General features: G+C 48.7%; 2 protein-coding genes across 4 annotated transcripts in view; both read right to left on the reverse strand.

Annotated features, from left to right (window-relative positions):
- Positions 1-18,024, reverse strand: part of NCAPH (non-SMC condensin I complex subunit H) — a 36,465-nt gene extending 18,441 nt beyond the window's left edge. The window contains exons 1-6 of one of the 3 annotated variants that reach the window (XM_055399996.2): positions 14,406-18,024; positions 6,742-6,979; positions 6,521-6,611; positions 5,749-5,841; positions 5,271-5,409; positions 4,673-4,797 (exon numbers count right to left, since the gene is read on the reverse strand). In XM_055399996.2, coding sequence (XP_055255971.2) covers positions 4,673-4,797; positions 5,271-5,409; positions 5,749-5,841; positions 6,521-6,611; positions 6,742-6,979; positions 14,406-14,424 — 705 coding nt within the window. In that variant the 5' untranslated portion in view covers positions 14,425-18,024. Of the gene's footprint in view, positions 1-4,672; positions 4,798-5,270; positions 5,410-5,748; positions 5,842-6,520; positions 6,612-6,741; positions 7,004-13,622; positions 14,205-14,405 lie in introns of those variants that run through there. The other 2 variants (XM_055399995.2, XM_055399997.2) reach the window with 2 other exon arrangements.
- Positions 18,025-18,171: 147 nt separating this feature from the next.
- Positions 18,172-22,782, reverse strand: ITPRIPL1 (ITPRIP like 1). The gene is made up of 2 exons (XM_055399998.2): positions 22,494-22,782; positions 18,172-21,391 (listed from the first exon to the last, which is right to left on the reverse strand). Exon 2 carries the CDS (start codon positions 21,375-21,377, stop codon positions 19,734-19,736), a length of 1,644 nt encoding a protein of 547 aa, XP_055255973.2. The 5' UTR covers positions 21,378-21,391; positions 22,494-22,782; the 3' UTR covers positions 18,172-19,733.
- Between the last annotated feature and the right edge of the window lie 1,407 nt (positions 22,783-24,189).

The raw sequence follows: 24,189 nt of genomic DNA on the forward strand, positions 1-24,189 counted from the left end.
TCCCCATCTTCTGCCATCATCCAGAGAATGTGGGTTCAACAAACTGGAAGTTCCATTGAAACTTCAAATTTTAGGTGTGTGTGCATCCCCTCCTCCTTCTTTATCTTCCATTCTTTTGGTTATTACAAGTTTACTGGAGGTTACAGAGCAAAAAAGGCTTTCCGGTGTGGGGGTTCTCGGGGTTTCTTCAACACCCTGTTGATTCACTTGCATAAACAGACCACAGCCCGACAGCCGCAGGCTTGCAGGGAGTGGCACTACTCGCTCTTGTGTTCTCGCTCTAGGACAATGGAGAGGCCAGTGTAAGCGTCCTCAGGCTCCCCAGAATTGGGTTTACCTGGGAAGAAAGAACATGGTGGGGAAAGAGAATGTCCAACCATGCTGTTGAACATTTCTGTGTAGAACCAAAAGCACGAGCAAGAATGATGGTGAGGGACTTCCCCGGGGGTCAGTGGTTAAGAATCCACTGCTGATACCGGGGACACCAGTTCCATCCCTGGTCCAGAAAGATCTCAAGGAGACCCAAAATGTCGACTGGTCATCAGACGCCATTTCCCGAGTGCCGTCACTCAACACCCTCCTGAACGAGTCTCTCCTACTTAATTCTCTCCTCAAATCTCCAACACGTTCCTCCTCTACACTCGCTGTCAGTCGAAGACCTGGCTTATTTCACTATTGGGGGCAGGAGTGGGTGGAAGGGGAGACGCAGCCAGAAGAGAAAACCCAGAATGTGCCCACGCACATACACTCAAGCCCCACTGCTCACCAGCCACTGTGCTCCTCCGCCAAGCCCCATCCAAGCTGCCCACTCCTCGACCTCCTCACCCACTCAAAACACCACCCTAGCATTCATCCTCCCTTTTCTGCATCATCAATAATTCCTTCTCCACTAGATGGGTGCCATCAATAAGTAAACACGCTATTAATTCTCCCATTTTTTTAAAAAAAGGGTATTTTTACCAGTATTAGAACCATAATTATAAAATTTAAAATTTGTACGGCAACACCAAAGACCCTGAATAGCCAAAACAATCCTGAGAAAGAACTGAGCTAGAGGATTCATGTTCCCAGAGTATACTACAAAACTACAATAATCAAAACACTATGGTATTGGCACAAAAAACAGACCCATAGGGACTTCCCGGGTAGGCCAGTGGTTAAGAATCTGCCTGCCAATGCAGGGGACATGGGTTCAATTCCTGGTCTGGGAAGATTCCACATGCCATGGAGCTACTGAGCCTGCAAATCGCAACTACTGAAGCTGATGGGCCCCAGAGCCCACGTACAGCAGCAGGAGAAGCCACTACAATGAGAAGCCCACACACTGCAACTGGAGTAGCTGCCTCTTGCCACAACTAGAGAAAGCCCACACTCAGCTTTCTGACCCACTGCAAAGACCCACTGCAGCCGAAAGTAAAATAAATAAAATTAAAAAAGAAAAAGACAAGACACAGAGATCAATGGAACATGATAAAAAGCCCAGAAATGAACGCATGCACTTATTGTCAATTAATCTATGACAAAGAGAGCAAGGGTAAACAATGAGGAGAAGACTGTCTCTTTAATAAATGGTGCTGGGAAAACTGGACAGCTACGTACAAAAGAATGAAGTCAGAACACTCTAACACCATACACAAAGATAAACAAATGGACTGAAGACCTAAATGTAAGACTGGAAACCATGAAACTCCTAGAAGAAAACATAAGCAGACACTCTTTCATATAAATCATAACATTATTTTTTGGATCTGTCTGCTAAGACAAAGGAAACAAAAGCAAAAATAAACAAATGAGACCCAGTTAAACTTAAAAGCTTTGCATAGCAAAGGAAACCACTGACAAAATGAAGAGACAATCTACTGAATGGGAGGAAATAACTGCAAATGATATGACTGATAAGGGGTTAAAATCCAAAATACACAAATAGCTCATACAATTCAATAATCAAAAAAACAAAACTTAATCAAAAATTGTGCAGAAGACGTAAACAGACATTTTCGCAGAGAAGACATACAGATGCCACACAGACACATGAAAAGATGTGCAACACTGCCAATCATCAGAGAAATGCAAATCAAAAGAATGAAACATCACCTCATACCTGTCAGAATCGTTACCATTAAAACGACCACAGATAACAAATACTTTGTGGAGAAAAGGAAAGCCTTGTATCTGGTTGGTGAGAACGTGGGGAGATTAGCAGCCACTATGGAGAACAGTATAGAGGTTCCTCAAAAACTATAAACAGGACTACCATATAATCCAGTAAATCCACCCCTGGGTGTGCATCTGAAGAAAGTGAAAACACTGACTTGAAAAGGTACACAGTACATGCATCTCAATGTTCACAGCGGCATTATTGACAATAGTTGAGATATGGAAGCACCTTAAGTATCCATCAACAGATGAAAGGATAAAGAAGATGCTGTGTATATGTGTGTGTACAAACACATTCACTCGCACACACACATACATGATGGAATACTACACAGCCACTGAAAAAATGATGTTTTGCCATTTGCAACAACATGGCTGGACCTGGAGGTGATTATGCTTAGTGAAACAAGCCAGAAAAAGACAAATACTATTTGTTATCACTTATATATAAAATCTAAAAAATAAAGCATGGATATAACAGAATAGAAACAGACTCAGAGGTATAGTGAACAAACTAGTGTTTACCAGTGGAGAGAAGGAAGGGACATGAGAGGTGAGGACTCAGAGGTACAAACTGCTAAGTATAAAATAAATAAGCCATAAGGACATAATGCACAGCACAAGGAATATAGTCAATATTTTACAATAACTTTAAATGAAGCATAATCTATGAAAAATTTGAATCACTACGTTGTACACTCAAAACTAATATAACATTGTAAATAAATTATACCTGAAAGATAGTTTTTAAAAATTAAAAAAAAAAGAATATATTCTGCAAATATTCCCATGTCAAAAACTACTACATCATTGTTTAGGAAAGAAAAAAAAAAACCCACAAAAACTCTGGACCTTACTTTCCCTGCATTTGCCACTCTATTACCCTGCCCCAATTTACAGCAAAACTCTTCCAAAAAACTGCCTCTCTCCCGACTTGTTTCCCTCTGCCCAATTTTTTACGAAAAAATTTTCAAACCCACAAGGATGTTGAAGTAGTCATAAGAATCTCTGTTTAACTTTCACCTAAATTCCCCAACGGGGGACATTTTTCATGTTTGCTTTCTCCCTGTCCCCCAGTCAACAGAATCTCCTTGAAAGTCGGTATTACAAGACTCTGGCTCTCTGCCAGTTATTAAGCTATTGCCACTCAGCTCCAAACCTACCTTCTATGATCTGCCCTGTGATGCTGGGTCAGAGGCCACATTTCAGTTGTGTCAGCAGCTCCCTACTAGGCTCCACCAAAAGGAGGCACTGGAGGGAGATGGTAGGGCTGGAAGGAGGAGAAGAGACCGCTTCTTTCTGCAGGGCTCCATTCCTGGGAGTGTCAGCCGGCAGTGACGCCCCACCCCAGCAGCAGCAGGCCCACCGGTGGCAGCAGCCGACCTTTACTTGCACTTTCTACCGACACTCACGGAAGCAGCCTCATCCAGAGCCAGTGAGACACCAGTACCAGCAGGGACACTCCCTCAGAGGTCTGGGCCCTGAGCCCCAGGCCCCTCCGTCACACGCAGCCAAGGAGCACCCCTTCCTCGGAGGCCTGAGCTGCACGGCCCCAGGCTCCCTTTCCAAGCTCACCACGGCCGAAGGCCGCCATCTTTGACACAGCTGACTGTTTCCTCCTCCCTGAAGCTCATTTCAATGCCACACTCTCCTGGTTTCCCCTGCCTCTGGATGCTTCTTGGTCAGCTTTCTGAACTTTTCAGATGGGGGCACCCAGGATGCTAGTCCTTTCTCCATGCACACTTGCTCACCTGGTGATCAACTCCACTCTCGTGACATTAATCACCATTTACTAACATTGGGCAGGCAAGAGAAATAACTGAGCCCATTGTTGCTGGGAGAGTAAATTGATATAACCATTTCTGAGGGCAACAGAAATTCCATGTCTCAGAATTTTTTTACAAATATACTCCCAGAAGAATGCAAATATGTACAAGAATGTTCATTGAAATTGTTTTCAATAACAAAATTTTAAAAAAATTTGTAGCAACATCTGTTTGCTTTAAATTAACTGCTAATTTATTAAGAAGCCTCTGGAATCATTCCTTTAAGCAGATTCCTTGGATTTGCTAAATCGTGTAATGTTGTTTACAGCAAGGACTCTGGAGGCAGACCACTTAGTTTCATGCACCTCAATTACCTATTCATACAATGGAGCAAGGGTGTTGTAAGGACTGAATGGGCTGTCACAGGCCTAGGGCAGCAAGACGTGCCCAGCATACACACAGTAAACGCTAGCTGTCAGCACCACTGCTGCACGCACTACAGAAGAAAATCATGTGTTAATCAGTTGGTTTTCTCAGTAATTTGCCATCTCCTTGTACTCAATCATTCTGAAAACGGGGGAAAAACAGGGACCGGCCCTCTTCAGTCTTCACTGAAAAGCTGAAGGATGACAATGCAGAGACCAGTTGAGTGTTTACTACCCTGAGGCCTGAACAAGCACATACAAGCACACTTCCACCTTTGAGGTTTTGAATTAGTCAGAGACCACACTGGGCACACAGTTCCTCACCTCACACTTTCGATCAGCGTTGGAGACATTGAGGTTGTTTACATTCTGCTCGATGGTTTTGCACGAGTGCTTCTTCCTTGGCTTTGGGGCCTTCTTGGCTGTTCCTGTTTCAGTTGCACTTCCATCTGTGAGGAGTAAGACTGCACTGTAGGGGCTGCTTTGGAGCATGTGACTGAATACATCAATACAAGCTCTACAAACTCTCAAGAGTGATCATCACTGCAACACACGCCATCCCCTCAAAGCAGCAAGCACATCTAATCCTCACGTGAGGGAGAAACCAAGCTACTAGATTAAGTATCTGGCTTCTGATACAAGTCAATTTCCAAAGACACATCCCCCCAAATCAGAAGCTCCCTAGTTGGTGATGTTTACTCAATCTTGTCTAAGTAAAATCGAAAAGCTTTTATAAGGCCCTTCTCTTTCCCAAAACAAACAAGCAAATTTAATGTCTGAGTATCTTCTGAAATACAATTCTGAAAAATGTCCGTGTCTTCAATAGAACGGGAACTGATTTCCTGTGACTGTTCCAGTCTGTTGCTCGAATAATTACCATGCCCTTTAAACGCCCCTCATATTGAGCCCCCGGCCCGCATACCTGCACCCTGCTCCTCTGCGTCCTCCAGGGGCGGCGCGTCCCTGCCCAGCCCCCCCAGCACTCTGTACACATCAGCGTGGACGGCATCCACACGCACAGCGTAGATCTTTGTACTGGCATCCAAAGTGCCGGCAGCCACCTAGCCAGACAAACAGAGGCACACGCACGGGGGTCAGAAACGCAGCAGCTGAATGGCGAAACGCAGCAGCTGAATGGCGAAACGCAGCAATCGGCAGTAAATACTTACCTGCCCTCAAGGAAAAAATGACAAAGGTCCCCCTAAAACTGATAGGGAATAAATAGCACATAACGGAAAGATACTAGCTCTTCATCAGTTTAGGAAAAAAGTAAAGTAGGTAATAGTGTCCTAAACAAGGAAGCCTTGCGTGTATTTGTAGAATCCAATTATTCTGCTGGGTTAATATTAATCATCCTCGGCATTCACTCAGATGCAAGAGCAGGTGGACATCCTCCTTACTTTAAAGTTGGTCGGTTCAGCATCTTTCTGTTTAAGAATCTCTGACATAAAATCAATCAAGTGCAAGCCGAAAGCATTCTTGGTGGTGATTTTCTGAAAACAGAAAATTGCAGAAAGGCCTGTCATTGAGAGCCTAGGCTCATGTAAACGACGCTGCCCTGACAAGGAATAGCCCACACCTCAACACAGACATCAAATCCCACCAACACCTGCTGACGCAGCGAAGCCCCTGTGCGTGCTTCTTCACTCTCAGGGTCTGGAGGGACTGCATGCAGTTCCTAAGTGTTCCTGTGTGCAAGCCCTGTTCTAAGTGCTGACACAGAGGGGCTCAGTCCCCGCTCAGGACACCTCTGAGGCAGGGATATGCTCACTCTCATTTTACAGAGCAGAACCCTGTGGCACAACGGGTGGGTGACTTGCCAAGGCCACACAGTGTGTAAGTGGCTGAGACAGAATTTCAACTCAGGCTAATTCTAGGACGCACAACAAACCCACAAGCCTAGGACCTATCTACTGTTTAGCTCCAGAACTACACTACTAACTCTAGTACGCTGCCTCTCTAGTCACACTAGAGGGGTCAGGCAACTTGCCACAGGGGTGGCAATGGTCTGTAAGAAACAGTAAAGCCACACTGAAAACACCAGCATTAAAGAGTCACTGGAAATGTAAGTGCACCATCACCGACCATGCATTCTCTACAGAACCGAGAAGGCTAGATCTCCTCTCTAACCAGGCTGCAAAATCTTCACTGATTAAACCAGCAGATACTCACATTTTCAGTAGACAGTTTGATACAAGTGGAGTAATGTTCAGTAATCTGTGTGTTTGTAAACTTGGGCATTGTAGCTGAAACTTCAACATTCCTAAAGGAAAAACAAACGAAATGGGCGCTGTTGAGAATCCAGACCTAGAAACCACGAGGTACTGTGGTGATGCAAACCCACATAACCCACGATGCGGTGGCTGCCACAAGGCAGCCCACTGCCCACTCACCTGCCGGAGGGGGAGGCCAGCAAATGTGGGGAGGCCAGCAAACGTGGGGAGTCTGTGCTGAACTGCAGGTCAAAGACCCTGGAGCGCCTCCGCTGCAGCTTCTCCTTCTCATCATCATTCTGAGGGAAGTCTTCAAGGACTGGGGTGCCAGGAGTGTTGAGAGGGGCCTTCCGGGGCAGGGCTGTGGGGAATGCCCACTCTGTAGGTGAGGCGGTGCTGTGGTGGCGCCCACGGGGTCCTGAAGGAGAGTTCTTCATTGTGGCTGAGGGTGAGGGGACGATACGCTGGCTCAGGAAACCTCCAGCAGGACACTCCCCATGTCTAAGGGGGCAGCAGCCTGTGCCAGGGCGGACATTCACTGCACATTTCCCACTGAGATCTTTCCCAATTCTAATATTCTATGGCTGGAACCTCTATGGGCTTTCCAGGGGGTGCAGTGGTAAAGAATCCGCCTGACAGTGCAGGAGACGTCGGTTCAATCCCTGAGCGGGGAAGAACCCTGCAGAAGGAAATGGCAACCCACTCCAGTCTTGCTTGGGAAATCCCATGGACAGAGGAGCCTGGCGGGCTACAGCCCATGGAGTCGCAAAGAGTCATACATGACTGAACACACACACACACACACAGAACCTCTATAGTTTGAGCTTCTTGGCGAGTGAGGGGTTTCTGGTGCTTCCTGCCAATCTGGACAAATATCCACTGTGCAGCTACTCTGAACCTAAAGCACCACACGAGATATAAAGGTGGGCAAGAAACAGTTGCTGCCTCTGATAAGCCCACAAACTAGCAGAACAACAGACATGTTCAACCATAATGCCAGGCAAGACAGAGAAGTTGAGATGCTGAGATAAGGGTGAGATACGGGCTATCGTGTCAGACAGACTGGGTTCTAATCCCAGCAGGGAGACAGAATAAACAAGACAAATATATAAAATAAATAGAATATTCCAAAGAATCACCCACAGACTACTTAATAACTACAAAGGGAAAAATGTCTCTTTTCTCTGGGCATGTAGGCTCTTAGTTCCCCAACCAGGGATTGAACTGTGCCCCCTGCAATGGAAGTATGCACGTGACAGGGAAGAAAAGTAAATATGGCAAAATGTTAACAACTGTTGGGTTTAGGTTGTGAGTGTGAGACTATTTACTGTCTTACTCTTTCCAAGACCCTGGAATGTTTGAACATTTTCATAATAGGAAGTTAGAAAATGAATGGCATGTTAGATGGAGAAACAAGCTCTGGAGAAAAGTAAAGCATGGAAAGGGAACAGGACTGGGGAATGGAGATGGGAGGTCGTTTTTAATATAGTGGTCAAGGAAACATTTCAGCGAGAACATAACATCAGAATCAAGACCATGTAGATGTCTGTGGGAGGTCATGTGGAAGCAGGGGGACAGCAAGTACAGAGGCAGGAACATGCCTGGCATACCTGGGGGCCAGTGTGGCGCAAGAGGAATGCGGGGAAGTGAGAGAGGTCACGGGTGTCATATTTGCGAGGCCTGGTAGCTCAGGAGCACCCAACAGAGTAAGGCTGGGACAACAGGTAGGGGTGTATGAGCCTTACTTATGGGTCACTGTAAAGACTTGGGGTTTCACAAGAAGGGAAGTGACTGAACATGGTGAGAAAAGGCATAAAGTGATCTAACTTATGCTTCATGAAGATCCCTATGGCTGTTCTGTTGAAAACAGACCAAAAGGATGAGCAGAAAGACTAATTAGTAGGGCTGGATGGCATCACCAACTCTGTGGACATGAGTTTGTGTGAACTCTGGGAGTTGGTGATGGACAGGGAGGCCTGGCGTGCTGTGATTCATGGGGTCGCGGAGAGTCGGACACGACTGAGCGACTGAACTGAACTGAACTGAACCAACAACCAGGGGGCTCCCCTGGTGGCTCAGTGGTAAAGGACCCACCTGCAGACACAAGTGCTGCGTGGTGCAGGAGCGGCCGAGAGGAGCTCCCCTACGTCCAAGGTAAGGAGCAGCAGCTGTGCTTTGCTGGAACAGCCGTGAAGAGATACCCCACGTCCAAGGTAAGAGAAACCCCAGTAAGACGGCAGGCGCTGAGAGAGGGCATCAGAGGGCAGACAGACTGAAACCACAATCACAGACAACTAGCCAATCTGCTCACATGGACCACAGCCTTGTCTAACTCAATGAAACTAGGCCATGCCGTGTGGGGACACCCAAGAGGGACAGGTCATGGTGGAGAGGTCTGACAGAATGTGGTCCACTGGAGAAGGGAATGGCAAACCACTTCAGTATTCTTGCCTTGAGAACCCCATGAATAGTATGAAAAGGCAAAAGGACAGGACACTGAAAGATGAACTCCCCAGGTCAGTAGGTGCCCAATATGCTACTGGTGATCAGTGGAGAAATAACTCCAGAAAGAACGAAGGGACGGAACCAAAGCAAAAAGAACACCCAGTTGCAGATGTGACTGGTGATAGAAGCAATGTCCAATGCTGTAAAGAGCAATATTGCATAGGAACCTGGAATGTTAGGTCCATGAATCAAGGCAAATTGGAAGTGGTCAAACAGGAGATGGCAAGAGTGAACGTCGACATTCTAGGAATCAGTGAACTAACATGGACTGGATTGGGTGAATTTAATTCAGATGATCATTATATCTACTACTGTGGGCAGGAATCCCTTAGAAGAAATGGAGTAGCCCTCACAGTCAACAAAAGAGTCCGAAATACAGTACTTGGATGCAATCTCAAAAATGATAGAATGATCTTTGTTTGTTTCCAAGGCAAACCATTCAAAATCATGGTAATGCAAGCCTATGCCCCAACCAGTAATGCTGAAGAAGCTGAAGTTGAATGGTTCTATGAAGACCTACAAGACCTTTTAGAACTAACACCCAAAAAAGATGTCCTTTTCATTATAGGGGACTGGAATGCAAAAGGAGGAAGTCAAGAAACACCTGGAGTAACAGGCAAATTTGGCCTTGGAGCACGGAATGGAACAGGGCAAAGGCTAATAGAGTTTTGTCAAGAGAATGCAGTGGTCATAGCAAACACCCTCTTCCAACACAAGAGAAGACTCTACACATGGACATCACCAGATGGTCAACACTGAAATCAGATTGATTATATTCTTTGCAGCCAAAGATGGAGAAGCTCTATACAGTCAGCAAAAACAAGACCGGGAGATGACTGTGGCTCAGATCATGAACTCCTTATTGCCAAATTCAGACTTAAATTGAAGAAAGTGGGGAAAACCTCTAGACCATTCAGGTATGACCTAAGTCAGATCCCTTATGATTATACAGTGGAAGTAAGAAATAGATTTAAGGGACTAGATCTGATAGAGTGCCTGATGAACTATGGATGGAGGTTCATGACACTGTACGGGAGACAGGGATCAAGATCACTCCCAAGAAAAAGAAATGCAAAAAAGCAAAATGGCTGTCTGGGGAGGCCTTACAAATAGCTATGAAAAGAAGAGAAGCGAAAAGCAAAGGAGAAAAGGAAAGATATAAGCATCTGAATACAGAGTTCCAAAGAATAGCAAGGAGAGATAAGAAAGCCTTCCTCAGCAGACACGAGTTTGATCCCTGGGTCGGGAAGATTCCCTGGAGAAGGAAATGGCAAGCCACTCCAGTATTCTTGCCTGGGAAATACCATGGACAGAGGAGCCTGGAGGGCCATAGTCCGGGGCTGTAGAGTCAGGCACGACTGAGTGATGAAACCACCACCAACGCCAGGACAACAGACGCTGGCGGCTCAGAGCAGAGAGGAGTGGTGGTGGCAGCAGAAAGAGAGAGAGCAAGAAAGAAAGAAAGGAAGGAAGTGCAGCTGCTCAACTGTGTACTACTCTCTGCGACCCCATGGACTGTAGCCCGCCAGGCTCCTCCGTCCATGGGATTTTCCAGGTAAGAACACTGGAGTGGGGTGCCATTTCCTTCTCCAGGGGATCTTCCGGACCCAGGAGTCGAACTCAGGCTTTCCTCATTGCGGGCAGATTCTTTACCGTCTGAGCCACCAGGGAATCCCGTGGAGGTGGCAGGCAGAGGTCAAACAAGATACAGTCTCAAAGTAGAGCCAAGATGATTTCCTGATGGATTAAATGTGGGGCACGAGAGGAAACAGAAGAATGAACGATAACAACAACACTGCTCTAAACAACGATGGAGTGGAGTTACCAGGGCCTGAGCGAGTAAGACTACAGAAGCAGCGTATCTGTGGGGAAAGGAGGCAAGACTGGGGCTCAGTCTGGTGCCTGCTGGGCTTCAGAGGCTTACTAGTCATTCAGCTGGGGTAGAGAGCCAGATATTTAAATCTAGAGTTTAGGGAAAAGTTTTGGGCTGGATATATTAATATATATGTGGATGTTGTAGGCACAGAGAGGATATTCAAAGCTCTGGGGGATGAGAAGACCAAAAACAGGAGGACAGTTAGAAAAAAGCAAAAGGCTAAGTCCTAGAATACTTCAAAGTTTAAAGAGAAGGAAACCACAAGGAATCAGTGAAGAGATGGGTAATGCATAAGAGAGGGCAAGTCAGGTGAAGAAAATATTTCAGGGGAGGAAGGAGTAATGAACTACATCAAATGCACCTGAAAAGTCAAGTTAAGTGAGGATGGAGAACTGATCATTAGATTTAGCAACCTAGAAGTTACTGACAAGAGCAGCTTTCCCAGAGTGCCAGGAACAAAGAGAAAATCATCATCCAGAAGAAGGACACTGGATGAACAAGGGAATACAGCATGACTGCTGGGCATCTTCAGGGTCCCCTTGAGATGACAGGGTGCCAGGGGGCTGGGGCAGAGCAGGGATTAATCAGAGTCGTGATTTTGTCACAAGCAAGTGTAAAGAGGCAAGAAGAGGGTAAGGGGTTATGGGCGTTAAGAAAGGAAGTGATCCCACTGATTGACCATGGAATGTAAACTATGTAGGGGGGGAACAAGGGGATGAGAGAGGTGAGAGTCAGGGAAAAGGAGAACACAGGTCTGCCGGGTCAAAGGACTGCTGGAGTTGGGGAACAAGGAGTAAGTTGGAACGACAGGAGTGTTTGAGAGGCACGGTGCACTGAGATGAGAGGGGCACAGTTCTTCATAATGACAAGGTCTAGGGTATGACAACAGTGGTGAAAGGCCACGGCCGATGAGACCAGGCCAAGAAACAAGATCGCTGGAAGGGAGAGGTGAAGGAACCTGGGGCAGTTTTCAGATTTAAGAATCAGAAGACTTGGCTTCAAATTCCAGCTCCATCACTTACTAGCTGGAGAAATTTTAAGTAAATGCTCTAAGGGTTTGCTTCCTCATCCTCCAAATGAGAATAAAAATGTATACCTCAGCTGGTTCAGAATTGGTGGTGTGAAAAAAAAACCAATATAACACACATTAGATAAGAACACATTAGTTTCATAAAAACACATCAGTGACACATAACAAACATTAAACGGCTGCCCATGGGCTTCCCTGGTGGCTCAGCGGTAAAGAACCCGCCTGCCAATGTAGGACACAGGTGTGATCCCTGGTTCGGGAGGATCCCAACGCTGAGTGGCAGTGAAGCCCCTGTGCCACGCCACTGAGCCCTGGCTCTAGGGCCCGGGAGTTGCACGCCACAACAAAGAGTAGCTCCCCCTTGCTGCAGAGAGCCTGTGCAGCAAGAAGACCCAGCATACCCAAAAATAAAATAAACATATAAATTTAAAAGGCTGCCCAAGTGAGAGGAAGCAAAGGAATGATGATTGGGGATAAAAGAGAATTAAAAATACAGTTTTAAAAGTTTCCCTGATAGCGTCCCACAAACTAAAGAGTACGATTAATAGAACCTTCAGCTGAGGTCAAAACAAAAGAAAAAGTAAAAACAGGAAGGATGCAATAGACATTTTTAGAGGCTAAATCAAGAGGACTTGTGACTACTTGAATGTGGGCACTGCAACCAATGTAAGGAAGGAAGTTGGACCTCAGAATAAAAACGGGTACAGAAAGCACTAAAGGGGGAATCTAAGAGGGAAACTCAAAATGGAAACTAGAGCCACACCTTATTTCTCAGAATTGTCTTTCCTCAAATTTCTCCCCTTCCCTTTAACATTATACATCCATTCATTCAACAGATGGGTTACCAAGCTCAAAAACACTTTGTACATCCACTTCCTCACCTCCTACTCATTTTTCAACCCCTCTGGTGTGGCTCCCATGCCCACCACTTTGTGAAAACTGTCTTATCATCATCACCCACAATTTCCATGTTGCCAAACCCAATGGTCACTTTTCAGGCCTCATCCCTCTTGAGAGTCAACAGCACCCAAAAGACCTGACAACACTCTGCCTCTGAGATTTCAGAGGCTTCCTGGCTTCTATAACACCACTCTTTTCTGAGTTTTTCCAGCTCTTCCTTTTCTAACCAGCTTCTAAACATTGGTCCCAAGTGTTTTCTCTACAGGGTGTTCCTGGTGTTCTCACCTGTTTCCATGGTTTTGCTAGCTATACAATGAAAGTCAAAGTGTTAGTTGCTCAGTCATGTAGCTAAGACTCTTTCTGACCTCATGGGCTGTAGCCCACCAGGCTCCTCTGTCCATGGGATTCTCCAGGCAAGAATACTGGAGTGGGTTGCCATTCTTTTCTCCAGGGGATCTTCCTGACCTAGGGATCGAACCGGCGTCTCCTACACTGCAGGTAGATTCTTTACCATCTGAGCCACCTACATTGCAGGCAGATTCTTTACCATCTGGGCCACCTACATTGCAGGCAGATTCTTTACCATCTGAGCCACTAACGAGCTGGAGGCTATACAGTAATGATGACCAAATTTACTTCTCAGTCCATAGGCCACTTCCCTGAGCAGACCGTATCACTGCCCCCAGTGTCAAACTCTTATCCAAGTGATTATTGACCCTTTCACCTGACCCACTCAGGTAAGTCACTTACCACGTCCAAAAAAAGTAACTCTCAATTTCCAAACCTCGTCACAAGATCTACAAAGTCCCTGCCTGCCGGTCGGACGTCACTCGGTGTTCAGTTACAATGTCCTGGTCCTTGCCCGTGTCAGGCTCTTTCTAGCTTGCTCTTTTTTTGTGTGCTTGCTCCTTCTGCCTGGAACTCGTTTCCCAGAATCTGCTTAAAGATCTCTGAGTTCCTCCCCCGACTCTGCTCTTCTCAAACTGAGCACCCAGCCTCATCTGTAACTATTTAGTTTTCTCTCTTCCGAACTAAAACACATGCTCTAAGAGGATGGGATCTTATCTATTTTGTTCTTTACTGTAATCGATCTCTACATCTGAGAGAGGGTTTGGCCCAATGGGGACACTGGGTACTTGCTGAAACGATGTAAAAATAAATGCAAGAGTAATAACCATATAGCGGTAACCTCCATACTTCTACTGCCCTGAACAAACGTACAGCCCGGGAAAACCTCTTTTTTAACGAAGAGACACCACCCAAGGTTCAGAGCCCGAGGAAAAGACGTCTGGTATCCCGCTCACAGCCGGAAGAGCAGCCCGGGCCGACGCCGCGTCCTGATTGGCCGACGTGCCCGCCAGCCCACCCCGCGTCGGCCCTCCTCTCCCACAGTCCGCCGACCTCTCGCTCAGCCCCGGGAAAACAAAACCAACAAGGCCGAGAATAGCCGTCCTCCCCGCTCAGGCCCGCCCGCCGGGCGCACCGCCTCGCACCGCGCCCTTCCCGCCTCGCCTCCCGGCCACACAGCCTCACCAGGGCAGGGAGGTCTCATCTTGTCGTCCGCGTCGCCAGAGCTGGTTTTAAATTGCGCGCCGAGACGCCAGGTCGCCGTAACGGCCGTGATGACGCCAGCGTGGGCGGGGCCAGAGGCGCGCCTGCGCAGCCCGCGGTGGTCCTCCGCGAGGGGCGTGTCCGCCCAGCCGCGTGGAAGTGAGAACTCAGGGTTGAGGGCTCTCGGCTCGAGTCGTGAGGGTGGACTGTGGTGGATCCGTGGAGCACGCCCCGCACCCCGAAATAGTATGGAGACGCCGTCCTTTCAAGCGCTAGACGCGAAACTGGGCCCTAAGAACCGAGCGTGGAGCTGAGCGGGCGGCAGCTCTGCTTTCGCGACATTCAGTAACGGAGGAGGCAGGTGACCAAGGAGACAAAGGTTGATTTTCCCATCGCGACCTGTGCTGTGAGGGCAGCAGAACTCTCACTACGGAGGGGGAAAGTGATAGACTGGTTGTGGGATGGAGGTGAGAGGGAGCGGACACCGGATGAAGAGCTTTAACGGGCTGGGGAAGAACTGATGCAAAATGTTCAGTGCGCTTTTATGAAGACTTTCGCTAATACATATTCTTGCGAAAAGATTCCTAGATATCTTATGCCCTGTCAAAAAGTAAGGTTCAGATTGGAAGTGAGACGGGTGTTTTTTGTGCAGCCTGTCTGTTCGTTCCACTCATTGCATCCAAAGAATTGTATTATGGGAGAAATTCTGTTCCCCCAAATATTCCTAGAGCATCCTATAATTTCTTAACACATGACATTTTATACAGTGCTTCTTCTCAAGGGTGCTAGTGGCATTCAGGGTGAAACAGTTCTTAGCATGTGACATTCTTGCCTTCTTTGTAGGACTGTTCAGTGTCCCTGACACCCATCTGTTTACTGAATACCCTTCAGTCATTTTGGTAACCAAAAAAAGTACTACCCGTTGAAAACGACTTTTTAGGCCGATTTACTTTTTGCACAAACTTGTGCTCCCAGTGACCACATTCAAATCTTTCGCATAAGGCAGTGTTCAATAGAAGAAGGAAAAAACAAGTTTACCCAGGAACCCAAATCAGCACCCAGGAGCCATCCTAGACACCTCCCTCTCCCTCACTCTATGTGCTCAATCCATTGCTGGACTCTTTAGTTGCTAAAAGTCTCTTCAATCCTACATCTCTTTTCATCCACGTTTCCTTCCTGCTGGTCTGCAGCAGCCACAAACCTGCTCTGACCCCCTTCTCCTGGGGCCCAGGGTGGTGTTTCCTAAGTTCAGGATTCTTTTCATCTTCATCCTTACCCAGTTAACTCCCATCAGGTTTCAGCTCACGTCACTTCCTCAGGGAGGCCTTCCCTGATACACTCAAGTGTCCTTACTGGAGGCATCAGTAGAACTTGTCACCCTTGTGGTTTTTTGTTTTCGTATTTTTCTTTGGCTGCACTGTGCCATGTGCCACGCAGCATGAAGGATCTTAGTTCCCTGACCAGGGATGGAACCCCATGCCCCCTGCAGTGAAGGCAGGGATTCTTATACACTGGACTTCTGGGAAGTCCCTACCTTTGTTAATTTTACATCTGCTGGGGTGACTATTTTGTATCTGTCTCCTCCATAGACTCTCCATGAGGTCAAAGCATGTCTTTGCTCACCATTGTTTTCCCAGAGCTTGGTGCTAGCCCTGGACACAGCAAGAGCTTAAATACATATTGAATGAGCAAAGTTGGAAGACAAGTTTAAATCCTGGGGTGGGCATCTTAACCTCTGGGCCACATGTTCTTCCCCATTTATAAAACAGTGATGCTAATACCCCCCTTTCACTAGGCTTTATGAGGAATTAGATAATAGGTTCTGTGAGCACATGGACTCAGCATACACTAGGGTCCCAGCTGTTGTTCTCTATGTGCATTTGTGACAGGAAGTGGGAATGGGTTGTGCCTCTGGATTCCATGCATGCACCATCTAAGAGCAGGGGGGTTTGGGAAGCTGGCAGGTGGCAATGAACCTAGAGCCTCTGAAAACTGGCTTGGAATGTGTGGCAGAGGAAGGCTCCTAGCAGACACATAAAGCTGTTCGCTGGTTATAATGGAGCCTCCTGAGCAGACTGCTTGGGGCTCCCCATGCAGGGAGGCAATGCCAACTCCTCCACCCCCTGCATCTCTGAGCCAGGCTCGCCTGCTACAGACAGGTCTTGCACCTCCCGTTGTGAATGCCGGCTTTGTTTGGGGGCATTAGGGCTACAGCGGGTGCCAAGAGATGGATTCATCAGTGGTGTGCAAAACAGCTCTGCTGTCTACAAGAGTGAAACTACTGGGCCCCTCCCCCACCCCTCATCGGCCAGAGACTTGCCGGAGCCATTTCCCCTTTCCTATTTTTCACTCCTCACCCAGATTCTGCTTCCTCAAACCGAATGCCAAACAGCCTTAGTTTAAGTGAGGAATAATAGCGTTGTCAGTTGGCTACCTGTACCAGCAACCTTTCAGCTTAAATTTGCCCAGATCTTCCAGCCTGCAGCTGGCTCATATCATAATGTACATAATGTAGTTCCTGATATAAACCACCAAGTCGCTGGGATTCAACATGTAGCTGAAAAGGCTCTGAGCAAATGCCTTTTTCTATGTGGTATGAAATTCCTGACCTAAAGACTGAACTAAGAACCAACAATTTCTATTTTCCAGAATTCCCAAACAATAATATACCACTTTTATCTTAATGTAGTGCTTTTTGCTTTTCAGAACTCTGTAAACCCTACATCTTGATTTATTCCCAAGACTATGCTGGAAGGTGGTGGGATGGGTTCTTTCTTCTAGTCTCTGCTACTTACGAGCTATGTTACTGGGAGAAGTTGTATCCTCCTTTTTTAAAAAAATATGTATTTGGCTGTGGCACTTGGGTTCTTCGTTGTGGCATGCACGCTCTTTAGTTGTGGCATGTGAACTCTTAGGCACAGCATGTGGGATCTAGTTCCCTGACAAGGGATCGAACCTAGGCCCCCTGCATTGAGAGCATTGGGTCTTAACCACTGGACCACCAGGAAAGTCCCTATATATTCCTTCTGAGTCTCAGCTTCCTCCTAGGTAAGATGAGGGGTTAAAGCACCCACTTCACAGGGTTATAGTATGAGGATTAAATGAATTACCAGATGTGTCTGGACCATTGGCAATGCTCAATGAACACTAAGTATTCCCATTACTATAACTGCTGTTGTATTCTGGGTACTAGCCAGATATTGTTTGAGAATAAAACTTAGCTTCCTAAATATCTGCAAGTTTCCCTTTTTATTGTAGAAATATTCCCAGAGCACAACAGCTCTGTTCTTCTCATTACTACTTTTTTTCCCTATACTCTTTCTTATACACTCTGCCCCACCCAAGCTTTGCTGACTACTCCCTTTGTATTCTTCTGCCCACTCATAACTTTACGTTTTCTTCCTTGTCTCCTCCTAGACTAGAAACCACCCAGTCCTAGATCCACCTTCTTTCTTCCTGACAGACATATGCTTTATGGAGTTTATATATATTGCTTGTAGACATTAAGACCTTTCAGTGTGGCTGAATATTTTGGTGTGGGCATCCTGAAAATATATAACTTAGGTGTTCCTTAAGATTCTGAATTATTTTTTCCTGGCTTCTGGCCACACTAATGGGAAACCACAGGGCAGACTGGCTCAACATACATTGAGAAACACCAGGAGGTACTGGATGAAGCTTTCAGGATAACATAACTTCTTAGAAACAGGCTGATCTGCTGTGTGTTACTGCACCGGATTCCAGTTGATACAGAAAATAGTCTCCTTTATTGATTTGGAAGTAAAATATCAGCAAATTACTTTCTAAACAAAAGCATATGGCTGTTTTTAAAACACCAGAATCCCACCAGCAGAGAACCAACATCACTGCATCTGAACTTGAAAGCAGTACCTGGCCATATACCCGCAGACAACGTGAGAACATAGCACCTACTGTGCAGCAGTAGGGGCCCTTAATATTGGCTGGCATCAGCATCTGGGACCCTTGTCACTTATTTTTGTGGAAGGGAGGGTGTGGATTCTATAACCAAAGCCTCTGCGGTCAGCATCTAACCCCCCCAGAGCTTCCCCCACCCAAGGTCAAGGTAAGTGTGGGGCCCGGTTCTCCTGGCAGTGCTGGAGTGCTGCTAGGAATAGCACCGGTATTTCCAAAACAACCACACCCAGAGCTAGAGTCTCACATTTCTTAATGCTCCTCCCCAGGATACCCAGGGGTTTTGAAAGACGGGGAAATATACCAATCACATCTCTGGAATCATGGCTTTGTTAGAGCTGATCAGCTTCACAGCCCCTTCCTGTCCAGCCCTGGCAATGGGCCTGGATTGCAATGACCCCGCTTTGCAAACCCTCATAGTTGAAATAATACCTTGTCATCTTTGGAGAGAGAATGCAAAGGCATTACCAGACTGAAAAGAAGCACAGCTACATGTGGTAGCTAAACCTTCTTTCCATTTAACAAATAAGTGACTCCCCTCAGAAACAGTAGTTGTTCATCTCCAAGCCTCCCAAGAGACTGTCCTCCTTAAGGGTTTTTTGATGTTTCCAGGCCTGAAGTTGGCCATTAGATGGTGGCAATGTCATTAACTTTAGAATACACATCATCTCAATTATGGGACAGGCCATTGTCGACTTAATATTTGTTTGTGAATCAATGCTAGTAAGTTATTTGGGTAGCATTGGAGTTTTTTTCAGATGCATAAAACAGCTATATTATATTTCACATAACATGAAGAAAGGGCTAAATGAAGAAAATGGCAAATAAACATCTTCAAATAATGAAGGTCTGAAAACTCTGATCCTAAAATAACGAGAAGCTGCCATGACAGTATTTGGGATAAAATGGGGCGCTACCAGCTTGGCTGTGAATCGGGCTGAGTTCAGTAAGGAAGCCAGCTTACAAGGGATGTGTGTGGAGTCATTCACACACAGAGAATAAGCTGGGATGGAGTATTCTCTGGTTCCTTCACTTCCAGTGTTGCTACACACCCCAACTTCACAGGTTCCCTCCAGATCTCAACTCTTCAGCAGCAAGACAATCCTATAACATCCATTTCCCTGTGCCCTCTTTGGGTCATGATGAAAGTTAAGTCAGGAGAAGAAAACCTCAAAGACCCACCCTATATTAGCCCCTGCAGGCTGGACCCCTCCTCATAACCACTTCATGTATACCTAAGTGTCTTAATCTATCATAACACCTTCCTGGCAAGGTGAAGTTCACACATACCGCTGATGTGTCTGAGAAATAAAACTCTTTTTGCCATCTGAGGAATCAGAAATACCATCTACCCCTTTTTAATGGCCTGTATATGAGTCAACGTGCCCCGGCCAGCAAGGAACAGGGCAGAGCTTTCACCCGGCTCAGAAGGTTGTGGAACTCTTCCACTGCCTGTGAATGTGCCATGGGGTTTAGCACCAGGTGTTGGAAGAGATTGACGGGCTCAGCATTCCGAAATGTCTTGGGAATCGGGATGGTCAGGGGCAGGAAGGTGTTACCGATGAGGAAGTGACGGAGAGACCTCTGCTGGAGGCCTCGGCCCAGGAACCAGAGGATGTCCTGGAGTCGCTGGGAGAGCATGTTGTGTTGCCAGTCTGTGAGGGGGAGCCGCAGTAACAGGTGCATGAGGGCTGTCTTGAAGTGATAAGAGGTGAGGATGGGGCGGGACGCTCCCTGGGGTAAACTCTGAAGGTCCTGGAGACTCAAAATGATCTGGAGGCACTTGAGGTGACAGGTGTTCTCGGGAGCAAAACGCCCGACCAGCTTTAGGAACAGGTGCTCACAGGCCGCAAAGGACTCAGGCCAGTCCACACTGGTGAGCTGTTCCTGGTCGGGGGCCTGACTCACCAGGTAGACCAAGGTGTCTTCCCGTTGCACCCCCAGGATCAGGTGGATGGAGAGGAAGCGGCCTGAGCGGTAGTCCAGCCTGAGCTTGCAGCAGGTGGTGGACGGCGGTAAGCTCAGCTTGAAGTCATACTTGTGGGCCACAAGGGCCCAGGCATTGCCCACCATGTTCCGGAACCACTGTACAGTCTTGTACACGTCCAGGTGGGAGCCGGTGCAGAGTGCCGCCTTGATGGAGCTGTTAGACTTACCCACAAGGGCCGAGTGGTCCCTGTGGTGGTGCACCAGGCACAGCACGTCCCCCAGCAGCTTCTCGCGCTTGCACACGCATTCTGACTCCACCAGCACGCAGCCACAACGGCGGCCGAGGGCCGGATCCCTCATCTCCAGCACAAACATTGTGCCCTGTGGGGGGACGATGGGCACCAGGATGTCAAACTTCTGGGTCTCATGGAGGGTTCCCCATTTCTCGAAAGCCGCTCCAATGCCCAGGCAGTCCTCCAGCTGTGGGTGAGCCTCCCGGCGGCTGAGAACCCGACAGGCCTCGATGAGGTCATCCACAAAGCTCTCCACGAACTCACAGGTGCAGGGCAGGTCCCGGGTGACGTCCTGGACGTGATGTTTGTGGAAGGACTCCAGGGCCTCCCTGGAGGGGAAGTCAGTGAGCCAGTTGTAGGAGGTGACAGGCACCACCCGGACCTCCTCCTCATCATCGTCGCTGCTGGAATCAAAGGCTGGCTCATGCTGCATGTTCTGTCGCAGGAGCTCAAAAATGAGAAAAACACAAAAGAGGCCAGCATTCCACAGATTCCCTAGCATCCAGCCCAGGGGGCCCTCCTGGCTGTCCACCTGGAACGGCCACCCTCTGTCCTTCTTCCCCAGCACTAGCTGGTCACCGGAGGTGTCCCCTCTCCAGAAGTTCTCTGCCTTCTGCTTCTCCTCCGCTGCTCGCTTCCTCTCTTCAAACTCCAGCTCCAACTGGCGCATCTCCTCGCTCATCCGCTTTTCCAGCTGCCGGCTTCTGGCTAGCGTGTCCAAGTCCATCCGGTCACTGACCAGCAAGGGGTGGTGGACGACGTACATCACTGCCAAGAACAGAAGGCTTATCACAGCCATGGAGGCCCCTGCATCTGGAGAAGTAGGAGGGTGGGTGTCAGTGGAGCTCTTCAGGGCGCCTCTGCTCTCCGGCGCACACTCCCCGGTGTCCCAGAACCCCAACTCCTGGAGGTCAGCTACTCGGGAGGAACAGAAGGCTCACAGAGCTGGGGCTACACAGAGCAAGGGCGGTGTGCCCGGGAGGAGTCTTGGAGGGGGAAAGGGAGCAACCGGATGTGCCACCCATTCTCTCAACTGCTTTCCTTCCACACGGTGTGGGTGGTGGTTAAGGTTTCCAGAATGTGGACCACAGAACTGTCTGCGTTCCTGAGTAGGATGGGGAGGGGGACCCTTGGGCCAGGGTGGCCTCACCCGACTCATCAGTCCACCGTGGGCACCAGGTGTGCCCCGCTGATCCCAAAGGCTCCCTTCCACAGGTCTGCCTGGGCAACACCTTTCCTCCTCTTGCCCCAGGTCAGCCCCAGGCCCGGCTGTAGCACCCCACTTCCTCTGTGACTTCACAATCCTCATTCGGCACACCCTGTGTCATCAGACCACTCAGCCTCTCCTCTTCCCCAGTGCCCGGTAGACCAACCCCCAGTGGGAGCCAAGGAGACACAGCGCCACTAGTCACCTCTCCACCCCTGCCCTTCTGATCTCTGAGATCCTTAGAGGGCTGCGGGATGCCCCACTGATGAGCCAGGCCCAAAGGCAGGCACAGCTCCATCTCTCAGCCCAGGAAACTTCCTGAAGAACCAGAAGCTCCAGGCCTCCTAAGAGCCCACAGTGGTGGATTCCTCTGCCTCTCCATCCACCGCAGTGGCCTAAAGCTTCCTGGATCTTGAATCCACCCCACCTGTTCACAAGCTATAGGCCTTTCCAAGATCATGAAGGACTACAACGTGTGGACCCTGAAGCCAGGTGGGGGCTCTCCTCCCTGTGGAACTTGTCCTTGCTTAGTCTCACGGCCCTCTCCAGGAGCCCTGTTAACATATACAAGGTACCTGGGGTCTGCATCAAAGTCGTACACCACCACCCACACCCCTTCCCCGCCCCGGGCCGCCATTCATAACTTCCCCAAATTCCACGCCCAGAGATCTGAACTCTCATCCGTCTATTTTTTCCAAGCCAACTCACGGTTTCTCCCGGGACCCGGGTCTCTCACAGTCGGTGTTAGCACGGATACGGTCTTAAAGAGCCCGCGCGGCCTGACGGTCCCCGCCCTCGTGCCCGCGCGGCGGGGGCTCCGGGTTCCTCGCCGAGTCCGCCCGCGGGAGCAGTCCCACTGCCGTCTCCCGGGGAGCGCATCGTGTTCGCCCGAGTGTCCGACCGCCCGTGAGCCGCAGGCCTCGAGACCCCACCGTGCCGCGGGCGGCTCCGAGCGCGCCAGCCCGGCTAGGCGCTCCCGCCGCCCAGGCCCCGCCCCGCCCCGCCCCGCCCCGCCCGCCCAGGGCCTGGCCGCCCGGCGACCTCGCGGCGGCAGTGGGGCCCGGGACCCTCCTCGCCGTCGAGACCCGAGCTTCGTGCCCGCCGCCGCCGCTCCTCTGGCCCTGCGGAGGGGCTGTGGCCCAGACTCGCAGCCGAGGGGCACTCGCGTCTTGGCCGGTCAGCCTCCCTAAGGTGGCGCTAGGGGGCACTGCAGGGCCGGCTGTCAACTCCACTCAGCGGGGTTCAATGGAGAATACACCGAATGGGAATTTAGAATATGCTTACAGTAAGGATGATGGTGGCATAACCAAGAAAGGTTGGCGGGGGTGGGGAGGGGGGGGGCGGGTCTGGCATTTCCACTTGCGGCTGGCGCTGCGCAAAATGGTAGCTACCAACCTGGGTCCTTGAACTCTGCTGCTGCTGCTAAGTCGCTTCAGTCGTGTCCGACTCTGTGCGACCCCGTCCCTGGGATTCTCCAGGCAAGAAGACTGGAGTGGGTTGCCATTTCCTTGAACTCTAATCAGTAGAAATTGATGAGGCCAGATGAGAAATTTAGGCAAGGCTGTATTGGGACTTCTGCTGCAGCAGGAGAGAGAAAAGTAACAGTTTCCCTTACTTCTTCCATGGGTAGGGGGTAGCGGCAAGCTGGTTCTTTAAATGGATGAGGGTAGGGGCGGGTCCAGGGCTCTGGGGAGAGTGGTGGCCTGGTGGTCTGTCCATCCCCTTGGTGGCACCATGTGCGGGAATCATGCCCAGGACACTGCACTTGCTGGGGAACGTCAGAAGTGGCAGCTGGGTTGTTGGTCTTTTTGTGTCTTGCTGTTTGTAATTTGTCCCAACTGCAGCATGCATGTAGTTATTTTTAGCCGCTTATAGTTTCTTTGTATTCTACTGCCAGAGGAGATGTTTATCCAGATGCAAGAACTGCAGCAAAGGGTCCCAGCTCCTAGCCTGAGTCAGTACAGCACCTGAGATTTGTTGTCAGCATCCTTAATATGCCTCACTCCCAGCCAACACCCAGACTCTAGTGTCTTTCCGCAACTCCTTTATCTTATCAAAGTAGCTCTCATGAAAGGCCCAGACCTCACCAAAAGACTTGTCTGGAGGCCTTACTCACCACTCACTAGCCACTTGGGAATAAGAATTCTAAATCTACCAGGTAGTTCAGCTGGTGAGATGAGTGGGTGAAAGAGAACTTTACAAAGTGTCAAGATCAGAAGAGCGTATGATTTGCTAAGAAATGCCAGTGGAATGGGCTTTTTAGAAAGGATCTTTAGGGGCTTTCTGGGTGGTCCAGTGGTTGAGACTCTGTGCTTCCATTGCAGGGGATACAGGTTCAATACCTGGTTGGGGTTAGATCCTGTATGCTTCACAGCGTGGCCAAAAATTTTTAAAAATAAAGAAA

Source organism: Moschus berezovskii, chromosome 11 (genome assembly GCF_049115385.1).
Source record: "Moschus berezovskii isolate FMDL1 chromosome 11, NW_MosBer_1.0, whole genome shotgun sequence".
Lineage (NCBI taxonomy): Eukaryota > Metazoa > Chordata > Mammalia > Artiodactyla > Moschidae > Moschus > Moschus berezovskii.